The sequence below is a fragment of the Nycticebus coucang genome, chromosome 8 (genome assembly GCF_027406575.1).
Source record: "Nycticebus coucang isolate mNycCou1 chromosome 8, mNycCou1.pri, whole genome shotgun sequence".
NCBI lineage: Eukaryota > Metazoa > Chordata > Mammalia > Primates > Lorisidae > Nycticebus > Nycticebus coucang.
The window spans coordinates 36,700,857-36,723,464 of NC_069787.1; the positions used below are offsets into that span (position 1 = coordinate 36,700,857).

General features: G+C 39.4%; 1 protein-coding gene across 13 annotated transcripts in view; it reads left to right on the forward strand.

Moving 5' to 3' along the window:
• The window catches only part of CADPS (calcium dependent secretion activator), a 499,139-nt gene that overhangs the window by 248,032 nt on the left and 228,499 nt on the right, over window positions 1–22,608 (forward strand). For all 13 annotated transcript variants that reach the window (XM_053599820.1, XM_053599828.1, XM_053599822.1 and 10 more), the window contains exon 6: window positions 2,004–2,125. In XM_053599820.1, coding sequence (XP_053455795.1) covers window positions 2,004–2,125 — 122 coding nt within the window. The remainder of the gene's footprint in view (window positions 1–2,003; window positions 2,126–22,608) is intronic.

Below are 22,608 nucleotides of genomic sequence, written 5' to 3' on the forward strand. Positions count from 1 at the left end.
AGAGGGAGAAATGGGTGTCATCTCATCAGGGCAGATTAGGATTTGAATTTGCGAGCTGGTGCAAGAAAAATTTTCAGTGTAGAATTGCATGGCTGGAAGGGGCACCAGAAAATACTTAACTTTGCAACCAGGGAATGGAGGTGCAGGGTGTCCACTGGCATGACCTTGGGCAGGGAGAGGGCTGCTGATGAAAAGCAGCAGGTGTTTGTAGAAGGTCACTGCAGGCTGCATGCTTTCTCATCCTAACCCACTGAATCCTCACAACAGCCTTTTGAGGTATTTGAAGATATGGAAAAGCAGCCTCAAAAAGGTTAAGAAACTTGAGAATGATTACACAGCTAAGGAAGGTGCCTAATCAGTATTTGAAGTCAGACATTTTAAGTTCCAAAGGCTTTGCTCTTTCACCGTGCTTTCTATTTCTTCCATCTGTATGGCTCCCCACAATGTAAAAATGTTCAGTTGTGTCCATCGTGTCTTTGATCTTCACACAGCAGCCACAGGGTACGTACATATTATCTATGTTACAGATAAGAAAAATAAGAGAGGCCCTGGAGATTTGAAAGAAAAATAAAGGGACTTCAACATCGAGACATTTACCTAACCAACATCGCACGAGCAGTACAGTGGTTCTCAAAGTATAGCTTCTGGGTCAGCAATGGCAACAGCAGCAGCAGCAGAGAAATGGTTAGCAACGGAAAATTCTGGGCTCCAGCCCAGACATACTGTTTGGAAACTCTGGGGATGGAATCCAGAAAGCTCAGGCTTAACAAGCTCTGGAGCTGATCCTGGTTCACATTAAAGTTTGAGAACCAGGAGGCTATTAAGCAGCCAAAACATGACTTGTGGAATCCTGGCTCAGTACTAGCCCTATGGTGTTTCCTTGAATTAAGCCCATTTAAAGAGGATGCATTTTTTTGCATGCCCATGTTCTCCTCCTGGTAAAATGCCATTATCTCTTTTGCAGCACAACGGAATGATTTTTTCCATTACTCACTGTAGATCTCTGACACAGGCCATTTGTTTCCTATTCTTAAATCAATTTATTTCTTTTTTTCTCCATCTTCATACATTTCCTTTCTCCTTTTTCTTTTCTCTCACTCTTTCTTTCTCATGACAAGACATACTGCTAATTATCAGAGTAGCAGGTGATTGAATGGATTGTGGGCAGTGGTGAGAAGTGATAGAAATTATAAATGATAGATCTTGGTCCATCGTAACCCCACCACTTTTCCTCTGTGTAGACCAGAGACTATTCAGCTACAGACATATTTTTGTTTTGACTCAACAAGGTTGGCCTGCACAGAATCTATGTATTTTATTCCTCCCTATTTGGATTATTGTCGATCTTTGAAAATCAGATTTCTGGCTGTGATTCTGATTCGGATTTCCATTTTCTGGTAGGAAAAGAAATGGAATAAATGATAACTCTAAACTAGAGAAAGACAAGGCAACTGGCATCTGTTGCAACTGACATCTGTTCCCTTTAGATGGAGCATGTGCTTTCTAGTTTGCCATAGTCCCCACTGCTTCTTATTGCTTCTCTGACTCTAATGCTGAATGGTACTTGCCCTTTATCTTAGTACTTACACTATTGCTTATCTTATTGTAAAGGGAAAAGTGAATTGATGAGCCCATGCCTCTGTTGAGTGCTGAATCAAAAGCTAGAACACTTTTAAAGAAAACAGGAAAGAGTCTATTTCTTGATGGAAATGACAAAATGAGCTCATTTATTTAACATGAAAAGAGTAGCCCATTTATACTGCCTGTCTGGCTCCTGCAAGCATCTGAATTAGTGGCCCTTATCTTTCCACCTGGGAGGCAATAAGCTACGCTAGAAGGACCTACATCTTCATGCTAGGCTGATCCCAGCATGGTTGCTAGATACCTGACAGAAGCCATCCGATACCCAGTGCTGTGCTGTTTGTCATCTGTGTGTTTTCCCCTCGGCGCTGCTGCTCATGGGCCCTGCTGATGACTTCCATTATGTGTGACTCTGTTTTCAGGTGGTGATCATGGAAGTCCAGGGCCTCAAATCCTTGGCTCCCAATCGCATCGTGTATTGTACGATGGAGGTGGAAGGAGGAGAGAAACTGCAGACTGACCAGGCCGAGGCGTCTAAACCAACGTAAGTTATGTTTCTCCATGGTTCATCTTATGGAGGGTTGTCACCATTGGCTCTATTTTGGCCAGTGAGCCAAAGAAGCTTCTAGAAAACACATACCTTTTTTTTTTTTTTTCCAAAGAGGATGACTTACCAACATTTTTTTGGGGGGAGAGGGGTCAGCCATAACAAGAATTATAATTCCTTCAAAACAGAGGGCTAAAGAAATTTATAGAAACAGGCATTTTTCTGACAGTTTTTGGTATTCACCTTAGAGGGTTTAGTCACAACTGCCATTCTTCAATATGCTATATGCAGGGGAGTTTTGTATAAATTTGCTTTGTGACATTTTTAAAATAACATTTGGTTTACAGCATAAGAATTTTTTATTTTTCTCTATGTGCCATAGTTATGAACATATTAATTACATTGAATAGGACACATTAACTCACTGGGTTAACACAATGTTGTCAAATGCCTATTGTGTGTGTAAACAAGGTGTCATTACGCAGGAGAGAGGAAAATAGTCACTGGTGTAGCCCGACAGAACTCACAGGTTGGTGGGGGTGGGTGTCAGAAAAGTAATGATGCAAATGTATACTTGTAAAGTTATAAATGGTAGCAAAGAAAGCGTGCTTGGAGAGGAGTTAGTTGGGGAGAGGAAGTGAGCCAGGTTGTGGGGACAGATGCAGCATAGGCCTTCCTTAGGACAGGTGAGATATTCTAGCTAATAGTATAAAAATTAAGGCATGGAGGTAGGGGTGGAGAGCATTTGAGGCAGAGCGAACAGCCTATGCAAAAGGCTTGGTTGGCAATAGTCCTGTGACAACAAGGAATTCAAAGAAGGCCAGTGGGGCTGGAGTTTGGAGAACAAGGGGTACCACACACTGCCAGAGAGGCCAGCGGGGGCCATACCATGAGGTCCTTGTCAGGCCACTGAGAGAAAAGCCTGAGAAGAAAGGCTTAGAGAGATGTGTGTTGGAAGATCACTCTGGCTGCAGTGAAGGGAGCCAGAGTTGATGTAGAAGCTCAGCTAGGATCCTGTTGCAATGGTCCACAGGAACAATGGTGGATCCTTCAGTTATGTCCATAAACTCTCGGGCCTCAAAGATTCTTGAGAGATCACAGTTCCCTTTGCTCTCTACCCACTACCTCTCTCTCTTCCCTTTCTATCTCAGTCAAGGCAGTCCGGACTAATGAGCATCTTTTTGTGTTGGTGTTAATTCATTAAAGAGTCTTCAAAAGGGTCACCCCGAATAGCAGCTCACTGCCTCTCCTCACCCAGAGCATTATGAGCTATTTGGCAGAACATGAATAACTTACCATGATGTTCAAACAAAATAGTTCAAAGAAAGCATTGAGTTTTCTGGACTAGACAAAATCTGAGGGCATTGTATGCCTTCAAGTGGCTTTTTGCATGAATAGGCAAAAGCCTCAGATGCTCAGAAACTGGGTGAAATTAATGAGTGTGTGACGGCAGAAATGGAAACCAATGCACCTTGACTCATGCCACCCTCTCTCCCTTTTTCACAACTTAGTTTCAAATTGGCAATAAATGCAGTTTCTTTTTTACTTCCATTGATGAAATCCTAATTTTTCCTCCACTGGTCTGATCATTTTCAACACTATTATGCTATGCTGCACTATTTATATATGCTTTTTAAAAATGTGTTATGTATGGGGGAAGAAAAACCTATTTGGTGCTTCTGCCAACCTTTTAAGATGTTGGGCCAAATATGGTGTCATAAGATAGAGAAAGAAGGAGAAAGTTCTGGTTATTCTAACAGGCTGTTGTTTCATACGAGCTGTTTTAGCTCAAAATGTATTTTATGTCATTTTATTTAAAGTAATGGTTTTCATTGCCAGAGAAAATGATGAGTTGATTTTCATGAGTTTATGAATGGTTAAAACAAAATTACAGATTGTAAATAATTACAGAATGAAATGCTCATTTCTCATATATACATATTTTACTCACAGTTGTACCTGTGGGTTATGATGCTTATACACATAAACATCTCACATTGAAACATTTTACTTTTCTAGCCAGAAATATACTTTCTTGATTCCTCTTTAATCAATGAGGGACTATTAACAAAGCTTCACAATGCAGTGCAGTGCCTCACACCTGTAATCCTAGCACTCTGGGAGGCCAAGGTGAGTGAACAGCTTGAGCACACAGGTTCAAGACCAGCCTGAGCAAAAGCAAGACCTCATCTCTACTAAAAATAGAAAAACTGAGGCAGGAGGATCACTTCAGCCCAAGAGTTTGAGACTGCTAGGAGGTATGACGCCACGGCACTCTACCCCAGTCTGTCTCAAAAAAAAAAAAAAAAAAGAAGAAGACGGATGAATGTTTCATGACCACAGTCAAGTCAAATCTGTCAGCAGTGATTATCGGCTGCATAGTATATTGAAAAGGATTCTGAGGCCAAATCTGCATTCAGAGGAAAATAATGCCAAGATGGACTTGTCATGTCTGCCACGGGAGAAGAAGGGGTCTGAGTACTCTCTGCCATTTCTATAGCATGACAAGGGGAGATACCTGGAGTTTAAAATCTGACAGTACTTACATTTCTTCCTATCCTTTGAATATAGATTCTCCCTACACCCATTACTGATCTGCCTTCTAAATCCACAATGTTTTTCCCAACATTCATCTTTACCTTTTCCTTTGTGGTAGTTCAGTCCTGGTAGTTTTCCTCTGCCTCCAGTTTCATCTGGCAGGATGAATGAGCCTGTTCTTGCAGGTCCATTTTCTTCCTGCCTCTCTAGGGTGGAATTATTCGGAATGCTTTCCATCATTTCTTTTTTTTTTTTTTTTGTACAGACAGAGTCTCACTTTATGGCCCTCGGTAGAGTGCCATGGCATCACACAGCTCACAGCAACCTCCAACTCCTGGGCTTAAGCGATTCTCTTGCCTCAGCCTCCCGAGTAGCTGGGACTACAGGCGCCCGCCACAACGCCCGGCTATTTTTTGGTTGCAGTTCAGCCGGGGCCGGGGTTTGAACCCGCCACCCTCGGTATATGGGGCCGGCGCCTTACCGACTGAGCCACAGGCGCTGCCCCATCATTTCTTTTGAAGCTTTTATTTCTTCCCCCTTTTCTCCACCCCTACACACCCTCTGTTCTACTTACAATTTATCCCATTGCTAATCTTCAGCTGTCATCTCTGCTACTTGCTTTTGATTATCCTGAGAAGTATCCTTTTAGGGGTTATCTTTCATTTGTCCTAATAACTCCACTTCATCCTCTGACAAGTTTAGCCCTTTGCCTGCCCTATTCATCTTCGGAATCTTGCCTTTGACTATTCTTACAGCCAGCTGACGCCTATGCTTTATTTATATATTCTAAAACCAAAATTCCGTGCAAGCCTGTTTTATTTATTACTCACAAATCCTGCCATTGCTCCCACCAAGCATTATGCCTAGTAACTGGCAACATAATTCTTGCCATGTCACATGTCTACAGGGAATTTGGCTGTTGTCTTTTTTATTTTTCAAGTATAGTCACAAATCTAGGAGTATATTACATATCCCAGTTTGTCCAAGAGTTTGTTTTTTAGAAGGCTAGTATGTAGAATTAGACATTGAACATCCCTCATCTCCCCTCAATGCCATCTCTTGCCTTACAACCAGGGTCCTGCTCTTACATAATTTAAGAATGCTCTGTTCATGAGTTAAAGATATTTTGTGGTTGGAAAATATGGCATGTGTGATAGTGGAGACAGCCTTATGCTCGCAGCTAAATTGTGGCCCCAGTTCATCCTTCATTTCATCAATCTGTTTGCTCTAGGTGGATTATTTACAAACAAACTATCTTTTCAACTCCATTGTCTTTCTCTTAATAGGTTTTTAACATAGAAACCCAGGAGAATATATGATCAAAGGTTCTATGAGATATAGTACTATTTGCAATACATTGTTTCTGCCTCTGATGGGAAACCAGTGGGGTACTGAGGCAGAAGCAATTGAAATCCTGTTGTTAGGTGAGCATTCTTAGGACGACATGGAGAGGGAGAAGGGAAATTCGAGAACCCAGGTATACCTGTTCACCTTCTTGGAAATAGAGCAGAGACAAGTACTTGTCTTAAGGCAGTATTTTTCAAAGAGTGGTACCCTTACCTGTGCTGATAACACAGATTATGTTAAGAACTACCAAGACATGGCATTGAGTGGCATCAAATCATGTGAAAAGGAAGATAACCCCTTTTCCATCTATTTTTTAATTTCAGAATCTCACAGGGATGTAAATATTTTAGTTACATAAATTTCTTTTGTACAGTTTAAGTTAAAGTTACACGTGTGCCCATCACCCAGATTATGTACATTCTACCCATTAGGTGTGATTTCACCCACCCCCACCTTCCCCTTCCCACTGGCTTGATTTCTGGTGAATTTTACATCCATCTGTGCACATGAGTACTAATCAGTTAGTTCTAATTTAATAGTGAGTTTGGGTTTCAGCACTTCCTACCAGATCAAGGAGAACATTTTAATTTGTACTGGTAGGCCTTTAACACCTCCACAGGCCTTGAGCTCAAAGCTTCCTGCAGGAAATCGCCTCCAGTCAGGATTTCATGGTGTCGCTTAGACCTCACTGCAGTCACCTGCCCTTCAGGGCTGGTGGCACTGCTCTGTCTTTCACAACTGTGACATACGTTTCCTTTCTTAAAGAAATATATTAACATTTAAAAAGTGAATTAATTTAAATCAAATATATTAAGTAAATAATAGCACAGGTGGTATCTGGATGGGACAAAAAGTGATTAGACGGTAACTTGTGCTAATTTATGGAAACAGCAGAGATTAGAAGGTTGGTGTGCAAGCTGATTTGGAAAAATTGATATAAAGACCTAACATATTCCCTGACTAGTAGATACGCTTTAAAATTACTATCTTTGTTAGTAGTCTTCTACAATTTAAGTTACATTACCCTCTAAGAAAAGTATGCCCAGAAGATTAAATATCAGAACATTTAAATAAATTTGCTAAAAAGCAAGTAAATTTGAATTAGCAACCCAGCGTGAGAGAGCCCCCTCTGGGCAGAAAGCTCTTGAGCTGATCCCTGAAGGATGAAGAAGAACCCTTCAGTAGAAGAGCCCAGAAAAGAGCATTCCAGCCATAGGGAACAGCCAGTGCAAAGCCTTTGAAGTGGGCAGGGGCTTGATGTGTTTTCTGGACTAGAACGGAAAATAACATGACTGGAGATTAGTCAGTGAGGGGAGCATTTACCGGAAGAATGCAAAGAATAGGGCAGGGCCAGGCAACTCAGGGCCTTACAGGACACATGAAGGGTTGAGCTTCATTCTGAGATCCTGGAGAAGTCCTTGGAAGAGTTTAAGCCAAGGGGAGTATGATTGGATTCCCATCTTGAAGCCTGAAGCATCTTAAATGACCAGAAAAAACCTGGGACCACAGATATATCAGTCAACAAACATCTACTGAGCACATACTGTTTGCCAGACATGAGTGTTAGGGTGGGGAATAATGCAGATGTGACCTTTGAAGTTAGAGAGCCGTGGAGAAAAGCTTCTTGGAACATTCCGAGTGCCAAGGCAGAGAGCCAAATTGTCCAGGGGCCACTGTAGCTTTTGAGAACCTCAAAGGCTACTACAAGCAAAAGGAAATGAGGCCTCCAGGGAAGCAGCTCCTTTCCTTTCTACTTTCTGAACACTCCATGCTCAAGTTCACAGTCCAGGAGACATAGATACAGAGACCTTATGTATAGAAACTTAGGTACCTCTCGTATCTCCTTCCGGAGAAAGGCTTCGTTTCTTTCAGAGTTAATTAAAATCTTAAGTGGTAAAAGCCAACACTGACCCAGAAATTTGATTTTGCTAGGCTCCCAGAAGATATGTGGGGTGGGAGGAAGTAAAATTATAATCACAGGATGGGATACTCAGACACTGTCCTGCCTCTCAGACCAGGTTCTAAAAGCTTCAATGTTTATTTAAGAGCAGTTTGTTTTTGCTTGTGAGCTGGAGGGTGAAGGTAGGCAGGCTAGTAGAACAACAGACAGTAGGGTAGATGGTGGGAAGGAATTATGTGCTATAGAACAAGGCTTCAGGAATGAGCTCCTATTTGCCAATTTGTCTAATATTAATATAAGCCACCAAGTTTTTCAACTTCATCAAGTCTGGAGAACTGGTATTTGAGACTCTTCCCATCCCTACAAGTCTGTAATTCTTTCATCCAACTAGTCCAGAGAACCATAGTGACAGAGCTGAAGGTGGAGATTTGAGGAATCACAACTATGATTTGGTGAAATTTCTGAAGTTGATAGTTCCAGAATGGGATAATCAAATGGCAGCTGGAATTTGTCAGTTGGATGTTGATACTCTATCTAAAAGTGAAAAATCCATGAAAATTCTAATTTCATGAGTAGTCCCATCTTGAGTAGATATGAAACAAGAGTGTACATTTTATTGATAGCCCTGTTAAGGACTAAGTGAGTGGAAGCCGTTTCCTTTCTGCTTCTGCTGTGTGATGCCTTACCTGGGAAGATGACCTGTCACTTATATCTGGAGTCATCTAAGAACTGGGCTGGTTTTCCACCACTGTTCAGTAGAAATCCAATTTAATATATCTTTTCCTTTCAAGTGTAGAAAACTGTCACATTTGTTATTTAGTGATCAGAGAAAACACATGAAGGAAGGCCAGATAGTCATGTACCTGTAATGAGGGGACTCCGTGTAGAAACTTTAAATCCTCACTAATAAGAAGACAAGGGATGCTTGACTGAGATCATCGAAGCACAAAGGCTGTTTGGCACCATTGACAGGTCCACAAAATTGGCAGCTCTAGGTCCACATCTCATCTTTGTGACCTTGGACAGACTACTTACCTCTTTGTGCTTTAGTTTCCATTTTCTTACGAAAATTTAATTAATGTATATAAAATGCTTAAGACAGTGCCTGTCACATAGTAATCCTGTTTGCTATTGCTTTATCCTTCTTGGGAGGGAGGAGGAGAAGATGGAGAAAAAAGATATACTGGCTCTAAGATGGTAGTCGTTAACACAGATTCAACACTTTCTGAGGGACAGGTGCTAAGTGTTTCATAGTTATCGTCTCATTTAATGTCCTACCAAAAACTAATGGTAGTCCCATTTTACTGATGGAAATACTAAAATTCTAAGAGATTAAGTGGCTTAAAGTTGTGTAGATAATAAATAGCTGAGCCAGAAGCTAAACCCAATGCGTCTGGTACCCTACCTCTAAAAATAAAAAAATCAGACCACCAAAAGAAAGTAAATGAGGGCAATTGTGGTAGCACACACCTATCATTCCAGCACTCCTGGACAACATAGCAAGACTGACCACGTCTCTTAAAAAGAAAGAAGAAAATTAAGAAGGTAATTTAATTAGCATTGAATATTCAGCATAACTATCTAAAAGGACTCATTTTCTCTCCATAAATTCAGTTATTCTGTGAGTTCAAACACTGTGCCTGTCTAAATGGTGCCAAATGTGCCATCACTCATACCAGCATGGTGTTGCCCCACTGTAGACATTCAGGAACTGCAATATCATCACTGTTAGGTGCTACGTGTCTGAGCCTACAAAAATAAGCCAGAGAGGTCCCCTGCCCCCGAGGCACTTACACTATCCCAGCAGAGTGACTGACGGTAGTAATTATTCTCTGGGTGGGAATCATTACCAATAAAAATTGCCTCTCCCATTTATTGAAGTCTACTAGATGCCAGGCATGGAACTAGCTGGTACCATGTGGCTAAGAGGCAGGCCTGGGTCTAAATCCCAGCCTCTCCATTCACCAGTGCATAACTGTGGGCAAGTAATTCCTCCTCACTGAGCCTCAGTTTATCCATATTTGAAAGGCAGACAAGAGCCTATCCCATGGGGTTATTGTTGAAAAATGGTATGATCTATATAAAGGGCTGAGTTCAATGACTGGCATATTGTAACTTCTCAGGAGATAGTATTAACAGCTAAAAACCCAGTATAATCTCCCTGAATTCCCCCATGGTACTGTTATGAAATAGGTACCCACTATCTCTTCATTACATAGAAGAAAAAAAAAAAAGCTCAGAGAAGTTAGGAAACCTGCCCTCCTATAAGACAAGTCTGCAAACCCAGGCTCCGAATACCTGGAAAGCAAAAGGTCATGTCTGCCAAAGAAGAAAAGAGCACTGTTGCCAAAATGCTTTCCAGACCCACAGGACATACTCTGAGGGTGGGCTGCTATCAATTTGATGATACAAGAGCTGGTTTAAAGGCAAGAGAAATCAAACGGGTAGCATCCTCCTTGAGTCACAGCCCCTACAGCCTGGATCTCCACCAGCCCATTCTTTTGGCTTCTTTCTGAATCAATACCCTTATTCAAGAGAAGTTAGAGTGCAGCTGAGATAATACTTTCTCTATGAGTGTAAGTTACTCATCTCACAGCAAACCCCGACCTGAACTGTCCCATAGAACTCCCCTCACTACGAGGATGCGGATGAGTGTGGGAAGATGGAGCATCTTAGCATGATGCCAGTCATCAAGGTGTTTGGAAACTTCTGGGACTTTGATATTTTTTGAACTCTAAAGTCCTTCAAAGCTACTTGGGTTCCTTGGTAAGGGTTTACCAAGGTTTACTCACCTCACCCTGTAGCTTCCAGTTCAGAAGGTTTCAGGTGGGGCAGCTATTTGAGGTGGGTTTGGATAACTGGAATCTGGTTGGAAACATTTTAGCAATTATATGGAAAATAAAGGTAAGTGTAAGCATAAGAGCAAAAAGCTTTGGGGTAAGAGAAAGCTCCTAGTTTAGATCCCATTTGTGCCACAACCTGGTTACATTGGGTGAACTACTGAATCTTTCTGAACCTCAGTTTCTTCACTTCTAAAATGACATTAATGATAGGCTGGTTGATAAGGTTTCGAATTTAATAATATATGCAAAGCACTTTGTACAAATGTAAGAGATGTTATTATTTTATTTATCATGATTGTTGTCAGTGGACCCTCGGTGAAAAACGATGTCAGCACAGGCCATCAAGGTCAGCTGGTATGAACCAAAAAAGTTAAAGACGTTATCTCTCAGCCAGGTGCCCTTTTTTAGTTTCCTTTGGAACATGTTCATTTACATGTAGATTCCTTACTTGTACTTGGACAATTCTACATATCAGGCTGGTTTTCTCATAATGCCTTCTGTGTCATGATGCTCAATAGATCCTAGTTGATTCAGAGTTAAGCCATAGTGGCAAGAGGTGAAAGGCCATGGGAAAAGCCAAAAAGGGGCCCCACGTGATGAGTTTGGAACCTACGTTAGTGCGCTGATGGCTATAAAGATATTTATCATGGAGATTTTACTGCTCAAATGAGTGTTCCATATCTGAAAAAAACAGAAAATGACTGCAAATTATCTGAAAGAATAGAAAAACAAAGTGAACCCTTGATACCAAACCACTGTCCAATATACATATACTCTAGGACTTGCTAGATTCCTTGTTAAGCCTTATATATGTGAAGGTATCTTGACTTTGAGCAAATAGGCTGCCATGGAATCTAATTAAGGCAGAGCTTTGTTTTGGATGTTCCTCTTCTGTAAACTTACTAGAGAGATAGAAAGAATTTAAAAACAAGCTCTCGTCTACCATGACTTTACACACAGATTTGTACAATGCAGCTGCAGTATCAATATTTGAAGACTGTTAGGAAAGAAGAATTAGACACAGGAGGCTTTGCGTGTGATGCCCCAGTTCTGCCCTGCTGTGTGATGTCACCTTGTCTTTCTCCCTGCTGTGTCAAATGATTCTTGATACCCCAAGAGCAGAATTAGGAGATTTTCTATGAGCCAAACATAGCAGCCTTGGGACCTAGAAAATGCTTCTCTGTCTTGCTCCTGCTTTAAAGAGATCCCCTAAAAAATGAATCTCAAAGCTAGCCAGGTCTGTTGAAATGGCAGCTTCTAGAAAAACTCACTGTGCCCCTTTGGTTGTGACCAGAACTCACCCCTTGGGCCTGCTACATGCTAATCCCACAAATACTTGTAAACCAGGGAGAAAATCAAGTCACAGAGAGAAGAAGACAGGATGCCCTTGGCCAGGCTCCTTCATTCATTCCTTCAGTCAGCCCGTTCCTTCATTATCTCACTTTCTTGTGCTGCCATGTGCTATAAACAATGTGCCTTCAAGGTGCTGGGAACACAGCAGTGAACAAAAGCAGAAACCCTGCCTTTATAATACCTGCAATCTAATGGGACAAGCAACAGGCAAGGCAAGCATCAGTCATTGGGGAGAGATGCATCAAAGTTAGCCCTTGACCTTACTATTCACTTACAGTATATTATATTCCTTCGACTTCAACTCAAAGTCGTTTCTAGAATCTCTGAACTTGTACACTCTCAGTGATCATATAAACACATAGATAACCATCTCAGCCAATCAATGCAATATCTGTACCCTTGTAAGTTATGTCATTGTGCTTTAATTAATATCTGAATATTTTCAAATATATATAAGCATTTCAAATGCATATTGGTGTTAGAATCTTCTATTAGTTTAGTCTATTCTTGAATCATATTAATTAAATTATAAAAATGTGTGTGTGTGTGTGTGTGTGTGTATGTATGTATTATCAAAATGTTAACATGTGGCTCAGCACCCATAGCTCAGTGGTTAGGGCGCTGGCCACATGCACCAGGGCTGGTGGGTTCAAACCCAGTCCAGGCCTGCTAAACAACAATGACAACAACAACAAAATAGCCAGGCATCGTGGCAGGCGCCTGTAGTCCCAGCTACTTGGGAGGCTGAGACAAGAGGATCACTTAAGCCTGAGTTTGAGGTTGCTGTGAGCTGTGATGTTACAGAACTCTATGGACATAGTGAGACTCTGTCTCAAAAAAATAAATTAACAATTAATAACATAACTATGGAAACTATTTTATCTGAATAAACAATAAGGAGATAAATATTAAAAGGATGTCACTTGATATCTTTAGGAAGAACATTACATCCCTTTTGAGTCAAGAAATCTTTATAAAATTTAAATAAGACAAAGCAGGAAAGTAAAGGTTAGGCTATATCATAATTCTAATGTCTGTAGACCTGTTTGGTGGATTAATATTCATCACATTATACAAAAAAAGATAAGGTTTACCTTAATCCCTTTCTATCTGGGGGGAAGAAAAGCTTAACAACCTGCTGTTAATATCACTGTCAGCAATTTGACACACCAGATAAGCTGGTTTCAAAATATTTCACTCTCCCACCAGCTTCAAATCAAAATAAACTGCTCTTTAGTTCATCCTAAGTATGTCATATAGCGGCATCAGGGGAAGTTTTTAGCTGATAGTGCTAAGATAGTATTGTTCCTACACTATAATAACAAAAGTTTAGATTTTGGCTATTGTTTAATAATAAAATTATCATAACTAAATTGTTAATACTTTCAGTTTGTTCTTCTATCCTCAAAAGTTTATTCAATGATATAGACCTTCAGTTTTGGCTAAATATTGATTTTCAGACCTCAGCCCATTTAGTGCCAAATTGAAGGTGCAAGTCCCCTCCAGCACTGCTGTGAGGCACAGAGGTAGAGCAACTTGGTGAGGACTTGCTAAATTGGGGAGAAGAAGCCACCTTAATTACACAGGTCAGAAAGTGCCCTTAAGAGATGATGTTTGAACTGAAACCTAAACAAGAAGGAACCAGGCATGCAAAAAGCATGGCGAGCAGAGAAACAGCAAATGTCCTACCCTGTGTAAGAAGGTACCAGCATGTTTGTTTGAAGGCCAGAGAAAAAGCCAAAATGAGGGGGAAGAGAGAGCAAGGCCAGCCGGAGAGAGATCCCATAGGGTCTGGAGACCAAGGCAAGAGATTTTGATTTTACATCCGAGTAATTCATCATCCCTAATCATCACAGAAATGCAAATAAAACCACCCTGAGATATCACTCAACCCCTGTGAGAATACCCCACATCACAAAGTCCCAAGGCTGCAGATGCTGGCATGGATGTGGAGAGAAGGGAACACTTTTATACTGCTGGTGGGATTGCAAATTAATACAACCTCTTTGGAAAGAAGCGTGGAGAATCCTCAAAGAACTCAAAATAGACCTTCAATTTGATTACACAATCCCATTACTAGGCATCTACCCAGAAGGGGAAAAAAAATTTATCATAAGGACGTTTGTACTAGATTGTTTATCACAGCTCAATTTATAATCACCCAAATGTGGAATCAACCCAAGTGCCCATCAACCCATGAATAGGTTAATAAACTATAGTATATGTACACCATGGAATAGTATTCAGCCATTAAAAAGATAGAGACTTTACATCTTTTGTATTAACCTGAATAGAGTTGGAGAATGTTCTCTTTAGTAAAGTATCACAAGAATGGAAAAGCAAATATCCAATATACTCAATACCAATATGAAGCCAGTAGAAGAACTGGTGTATGGCACACCTCATGGATGCAGGACGCAACTACAACAGGGCCCTTACCTAACAAATGCAAACATTGTAACCTAATCACTTGTACCCTCATACTAATCTCAAATTAAAGTAAAAGTAACTTGGGTAGCTTTACCTATTTAAAAGATCACTATGGCTGGTGTATAGAAAATGACTCCATGGGGCATGAGCAGTGATGGGAACAGGACACCAGCTGGGAGGCTGTGGCCCTCATCATGTGAGAGATAACAGTGGTTGATGGTGGCACAGGAAAGGGAGTCAAGGGAACAGGTTTGGGACCCATTGGGACATAGAACCAAAAGTCTCTTTTTAGGCTCCATTTTCTACTCTTTTCCAAGGGTAGAACTGCGCCCTCTGGAGGTTGCCCTCTAGCAATGGACAACACTTGTCTCTTCTCATGAGTTTGCAATTGTTAATCACCACCAAGCCTTGCTGTCCACACACTGCTTGCCAATGTGCAAGTTGTAGAGTCTTGGTGAATGACCTTGAGTGAGTTTGAAGTCAGCCTGGCGTTCTGTGAAGAACAGTAGAGAAGGGATGCAGAGTTGGGAACTGGGGCCATCAGTTCTCTAGCTGGCTCTTTTACTTCCTACAAGGATTATTCTATAGCTGTACCAAATTTGTTCTTTTCCATGTTAGCAGAGACGTGTCTTTTACAGAATGTTACATGCTGACATTAGGGTGACATTGACACTAAACCAAAAAAGAAAATTAACACATTCTCTTCCCCTTCTCAGTTTCATTTCCTGCTTGGTTTGTAAATTGGATTGCTCTGTGCTTGTAGTAATGGTTGCTGCTGGGAGGGAGGTATTAATAGGAAAAGATTTCAAGAAATAACCTACAGTGGGTCCAATCCCACTGAGCGAGCGAGCTGTTCTCGGTGGATAATGTCAGTGTAGGATACTCGAAGTCTTTCAGGAGGATAATGTCTAAATTACATAAAAATAAATCAAGCTTGGCTCCAACTCTACAGTGGGATTTTGGACCTCGGAATCTTCTAACAGATACAATGGCTGAAAAATCAGGGGTGGGGAGACAAATGCATATTTTATCTGTATACTTTAAATAATATTTATTTGGTAACTATTTTGCATAATGCACTACACTTGGTCTTATTATTGGCTTACTTTTTAAAATAAGATTTGATGTTTTTCTGACCAGCAATTTACTGTGGTTATTGCAGAAAATTGAGAGAAAGGAAAAATTAAATATTACAAATGATCCAAATACCCAGCAATAATCACTGTGTATCTTTCAGGTTGTTTTCCAGTTTGTTTTTCTGCATCTGTGAGCGTGTCCATGCCCATCCACAGATACATGTGGCGGATAGATAATTTCATTTTAAAATCTTTATGCTCATCTGTCAATGAGGGTTTCCTTTGGATAAATTGCTAAAGTGGTACTATTAGTTCACAGCTAGTTATTTCTTGTATGTTGATGAGTAGAGTGACCAACTCATCCTGGTTTATCCAGGACTCCCCAGTCTTGGCACAGAAAGTCTTGCATCCTGGGGGCAAACAAGAAAGTTGGCCACCTGATTGCTGTGAACACATCAGCTCAACATCCATCATCCTGTATACGAGGAGAAAGTAAGTGGCTGAAAGTCACTTTCTGTATTTGTTAGGAGACCTCTGTCACATCAGCTTCTACCATCAGGAAGCTATCCTTGTCTCTGGCAGCCTCAGAGAATTCATTGCAGCTTTTAAATTTGAGGCTCAAATTAAGATGAGCTTCAGCTGTTTGTATACAAACAGCAAACAAATCATTGTGCTCAGATGAAGGTCACTGCCCGGCCTCACTGAGCAATATCAATTTGCTCCATTTGTCTGGATACATAAAAAGCTACACAGTTAGAATTATTATATAAACAGCAAAGTGCTCCTTCGTGTAACTAAGCAAGCAGATTACGTTATGGTGTTTGTACATCGAGGTGAGAGCAATTAATGTCTTAGTTATATTTGTGCAGGATCTTGAGCAGAAGCATCAGGTGAAAATAAAGTCATGGGTTAAAATATACAGAGAGGAGGAAAGAGAATGTGCATGAAACAGACACAACTCATCGTGGGAATTTTCTAGGTCTTTCGTAACTACTAGTAACAGTATAAGTCCTTTGTAAACAGAGGAGACCCAATGTTTCTTCCCAGTTATTTTTAACCTATTGGTGATCAGGACACCAAATTCATGTTGTACATGTTAGGTTCAAGTGAATGAACCAAAATTAATACAATTAGTTTTAATTACAGTGACCTGAGATTAGCAACCAACTTTGTTACCTACCATCTAAACTTTTCTAGGGTCTTAGGATAAAAAGGTGTGTGTGTGTGTGTTATATGTATTAAATATATATACATATTTATTTATATAAACATATATAATATATAAAATATATTAAAATAAAATTGTATGTATATTATGAATAAGTCATTTATAATATATTACATCATAAATTATTTATAATATAATATAAATAATAAATTATTGTGTTTATTAATATAAATAAAAGTGTATTTAATATATATAATATAAATATATATAAATATATATAATATAAATATATATAAATATATATAATATAAATATATATATTTAATATATACACTTTTATTTATATAAACATATATACAAATATGTAAAACATATACATATAATATATATTTATATATATATGTAATTTGAGGAAAGAAATCACTTTTTGTTTTGGTTTTTATTAGCCCTTTTTAAAAAGTAAACTACAAAAGAGGTTTGACCCATATTTCAACGGAAAAATATTCAAGGACTTGAGAAATAAAAGCAGTAACCTAAGTAACCTTCAGACACTCTAAATAGAGCAATAGTCAGTAATAATAGGGCTTTATTCTAAACCTAGGTTGCCAGGGTGACTAAAACCACAAGTCTCTTAAAATTTATATCAAATACCTTGTTTAAAAAAGTGAGGTTAAATCACACAAACCTCCAAACCAGCAGAGTAATATGTTGTTAACACTTGTTTTTAGGCCCAGAGTACTGATCACAGTGTATATTTTCTCTGCATGAGGTTAAACTAATCAAGGGCCAGTGATTACATTTTCTTCATAAGAATACTTATTTTAAAAAGAAAATGAGAAAGTACAGATTGAAAAATATTATCAATTCAATCAAAATAAAGACTATGGTTTGGTGTGAATCTAATGTCTATGGGTTTCCCCCGTCCACATCCACTTGGCATCCTGATTTCCCCTGTTTCCTCGTTTATTCAATAAATATTTACATAAAAATAGGCATTGATTTAGGCACAAAGAATACAACAAATGAGACAGACACGTCCTTGCCCTTAGTATCTTTATATTCTAATGAGGGGAGACAAAAAATAAGTCCAGCCATAAAAACGTATCATTTGCAGCAATATGGATAGAACTGGAGAACATTATCCTAATCAGGGGTCCTCAAACTTTTAAAACAGGGGGCCAGTTCACTGTCCCTCAGACCGTTGGAGGGCTGGACTATAGTTTCAAAAAAAAACAAACTATGAACAAATTCCTATGCACACTGCACATACCTTATTTTGAAGGAAATAAAACGGGAACAAATACAATCACACCGCCTCACGTGGCCTGCGGGCCGCAGTTTGAGGACCCCTGTATCTAAGTGAAATATCTCAGGAATGGAAAAACAAGCAATCATATGTACTCTCTAACAACTGCAGCTAATCAATGGGCACACATGAGCACAAAGAGATGTCAAGGTCATTGGAAATCAAGTAGGGAAAAGTAGGATGGCAGGGGTAAAAGCCCACGTTGGGTACAATGAGCACTATTCTGGTGAAGGACACACCAAAAGCCCCCAAAAGCATTATACAATACATCTTTGTAACAAAAATACTTGTACCCCCTCAATTAATATTTTGAAATAAAAATAAAAAGTTTTTCAGAGGAGATTAATTGATCTCAAAGTACCTTCCTGAAGACGTATTATTTGAGTCAAGACTTCAATGTCACGGATTCAGGCACCTTCAGATGAAGTACAAGAACAGTCAAGGAAGAAGGGAGAGCAAGTTTCAAGTCCCCAAGATGGGAATAAATATGATGTTCGGGGGACAGAAGGAAAAGCACCGTATCTGGAGTCTGTGAGCAAGAGAAAAGGTAACAAGATATACAGGCAAGGACCACATCATAGAGAGCGTTTTAGGCCGGGCAAGGACTTTGATCTCTGTTTTGACTGTGAGCAGAAGCCCTGAGAGAGTCGTATGCAAAGAACAGTGATGGTATGGTTACTTTGCAGGAGACGGATTGTAAGGAGAAGCAGAGTACTAAGTAGCTTCTAGTTTGAAGTTAAGTTATGGTCTCCCAGGTGTTTATCTATAATACTATGCTTCAGAAATCACATATTAGGTATACTAGGTAGCAAAAAAAAAGATTGAAGTCTTGATACATGTTGCAATACTGATTGATAAGCCTCAAAAGATTATGCTATGTAAAAGAAGCCAGATGCAAAGGACTTCATACTATCTGATTCCATTTATACGAAATGTCAAGAAAATGCAAATCTATGAAGACAGAAAGTAGATTAGCGGTTGCCTAGCATTGCGGGTGGGAGTGCGACTGACTACAAACCGACGCAAAGGATCTTTTGGGGGGTGATGTTTGTATTCTAAAATTAAAGTATAGGGATGGTTGCACAATGCCATAAATTTTCAGAGTCATTGAGTTGTACACTTAAAACATATGCATGTTATGGTATTACAACCTCAATAAAGCAGTTATTTTAAAAATCATCAGGAGGAATAAATTTCATGCACACTACATTTTTTTTTTAAGATAACAGACACAGGGAGACAAGCAGGCATCTCTTGCAGTTCATGTAAGCAAGTTATGATGGCGGCTTAGATTGACTTGACAGAGAAGAAAAGTCCATGTGTTTTGCAGAATAATATAAAAGGGCTCATGATTGAATGAAGGGGTGGGAGGGAAGTGGTTGCAAGAGAGGAACTAAGGACAGTACAATTGTGGCACCATATCCACAGGTGCAGAAGAGCAAGTTACTAATTTGTCACCCCACTTGGTAAGTCACCCTCAGGACAAAGCACCTTGCTAGTGATTAGTTAACTACATTTTGCACACATACAAAAAATTGTAATGAAATATAGAAGACTCAGTGTCACATCTGTATTAACATCTCTCAAATTCTCTTGTACTTTTGTATGCTTTGAGTTTGGGAGAAAACCATTTCAGAAACAAAGAATTGCCTCTACTCTGTCTTTTGCCATGTCTGTGTCACAGCCCACAGCCAATGGCTGTGGCTAAGGCAGCATTCGCTGCTGGAGCGGTTTGAACAGGTCAGGAAGTGCTTCTTTCAAATCTGGTTGTGCCCATGGGGGCAAGTGACACAGCAGAACACTTTTCTAATTTGCTTCTTCCTAACTTGTGAATCTGAACAGAGAAGGAGGAACATTCTGCTTTATCTACAACAGAGAAGACCTAAATATTTAGACATTATTCCCATGAAAAATTTTACCTGCAAAAACTTCCTAGGGCAAGGGGTGGATCGACTGATTTATGAACACATTGCTTACCCTGAAGTTTCTCAATTGGAATTTCACATGACAGTTTGAGGCTGAATATACTTGAGACCTCAAATACTACATGTGATGGCTTTTTCAGGAAAAGGGAATCCTATCTCTTCCCACTGATTTTTGAAACATCCATAGTGACACAATCCAAATGACAGGGGTCGGGGGAGAAGTAAGCCTTGCTTGAGTGATTGCTGGGGTCAAGACTAAATTTCAAAAAAAAGTCATAAGTTAGGGTCTTCTGACTCTATAGATGGCTTATACAGCAGTTTAAATGATAAGCATAAGTAATGTATATATATATACATTTTTTAAATTGTACATCATCATACACCTTTAAGAACTCAAATAATGGTTTGTTTTAAAGATTCTCATATTATCCTGAGAGCCGTACTCTGTTTAGTAATTTCCATACATACTGCATCAATATAGTTGATGTATTTCAAATCTCTAAGTTTGAAATTTTCAGTTGCGTAAACAGGCCATAAAGTAGGTCTTATTTGCTTTCTAACAAATAAGGCAGAACAGCTTGCCCATGGGGATTTAAATCATAATTTACATTATATTTATTTTTATAGATAGGCCATAGTATGATTTGCAAAGCTGCATAAAACTAAGGCACTAGAAAATTAAAAAGAGAGATTTTGTTCCCCTTAAAATTGAGCTCAGTTGTAATTTCAAACTAACTGCTTTAATTATACAGAATAGTTGGATTAGGTGGGGGTTTGCATAATTTGTCAGAATCCGAATATGACAGTTAATATTTGCTCTTCTGTTGAGAGCAGGATACATGTACACACGGACACACGACAGGACAGAAAGTGAAATGTAACATGAAATGCTTCAGAGGAATTAGGGACTTCACATGATGTAAGATTAAATATTCATACATACACATTAATGGCATTTCATACAAAAATCCATTCCAAATACGCCTCTGAGAAGAATTAGGACATATATCTACTTGTGAGATACCCTTCCTTTTTCAATTCCGACATATCTTTAACATTTACTGCATGAGCAGGCACAATGGCTCGTGCCTGTGATCCTTGCACTTGGGGAGACTGAGGTGTGAGGAGCACTTGAGACCAGGAGTGTAAAACCAGCCTGGACAATAAAAAGATCTTATCTCTACAAAAAATTTAAAAACTTATCTGGTCATAGTGGTGGATGCCTGGAGTCCCAGGTACTCAGGAGGCTGAGGCAGGAGGATCACTGGAGCCCAGGAATTTGAGGTTCCAGTGAGTTATAAAAGCACAATTGCATTCTAGCCTAGGTGACAGAGCAAGACTCTGTCTCAAAAAGAAACAAAAAATATAACGTCCACACTTTTTTGAAAACCAATCATTTCTGACCACTCAAGCATTGATACTGTTATTTGTTTTACATTTTTCTTTAAATCTATTCTTGTTGTTTAACTTAGATTTTAAAGGGAATCGTGTTCTGTCTGATTGTAGAGAGTAGCCATGAAAATAACTTCCATGAACACCAAACAATGTCAAAAAATTATAGATAATTCAGTTCTCTGCAGAAGAAGACTCCAAATGTCAACAACATTGCCCTTTCTATAAAACAAAAACACTTAACCAATCAAAGACATTCTTCGGCCACACTAAGAATTTCCTCCTGCAGTAACAGAAGAGAATGACTGCTTCACCATTTGATGCCCTGTCTCTGTGCCACCTAAAATCATTTCCAGGGATACAAGATCTATATTTTGAGAGTCACAATGCTCTATCTCTGTTAAATAGCTTAAACATATGCTGTGAATTTTCCTGGTTTACACTCATCATTTTGGGTGGTTTTTCTAGAGCATTCCATGGTTTATCTTCTGCTTAGTAAACCTTTCTGTGCCAGCTTGCAAAGTGAAGTGAATGAGAAAAACATAATTAGTGACTTTGTTGAATGTGGATAGTCAAGACAAAAGAAAGAAAACATTTTTGTTCATAGCCGGCTTTGTCTTCTGAATCATCTGAATGAAATGTCAAATGAAAGTGTTCATTCTTGATGGGAATACCAAGGATGGCTTTATAGGGAAGAAAATATTTCACAGAGACTCTTGTTTTTCTCTGATTTTTATTTTGACATATTAGCATTTTGTTTACCCTTGAAAAAGATGATACAACAATTATTGAAGTAGTTCTCAAGCCATAAATAAAATGAATAATTTGTTTACTTGATAACATTTCAATTGAGCATCTACAATGTGTAAAATACTATAGATGCCACCGAGAACCAAGTGAACAGCAAAGACCTTCCCCTTAGAATACATGCATACACATGGAAATAAGTCGTGTGCGTTAATGATGAATGTAAGATAGTAAGGATTGCGTTCTGGGGGTTAACTACAGATTCCTTCTTGTTGGGAAAAAGGAGTTAGCCTTTGAATTCGCCCTTGAATTTTCCTAGGAAGTGCTTGCAAGTACAGAGTGGGTGAGACAGGCATTCCAGCAAAAGGAAATATTGTCCACCAACACCTACAGTCTCAGAAGTGCTGGACTGTGTAGGGAATGTAGATTCTAAAAAGGTGTCAAAAGAGGAAGAG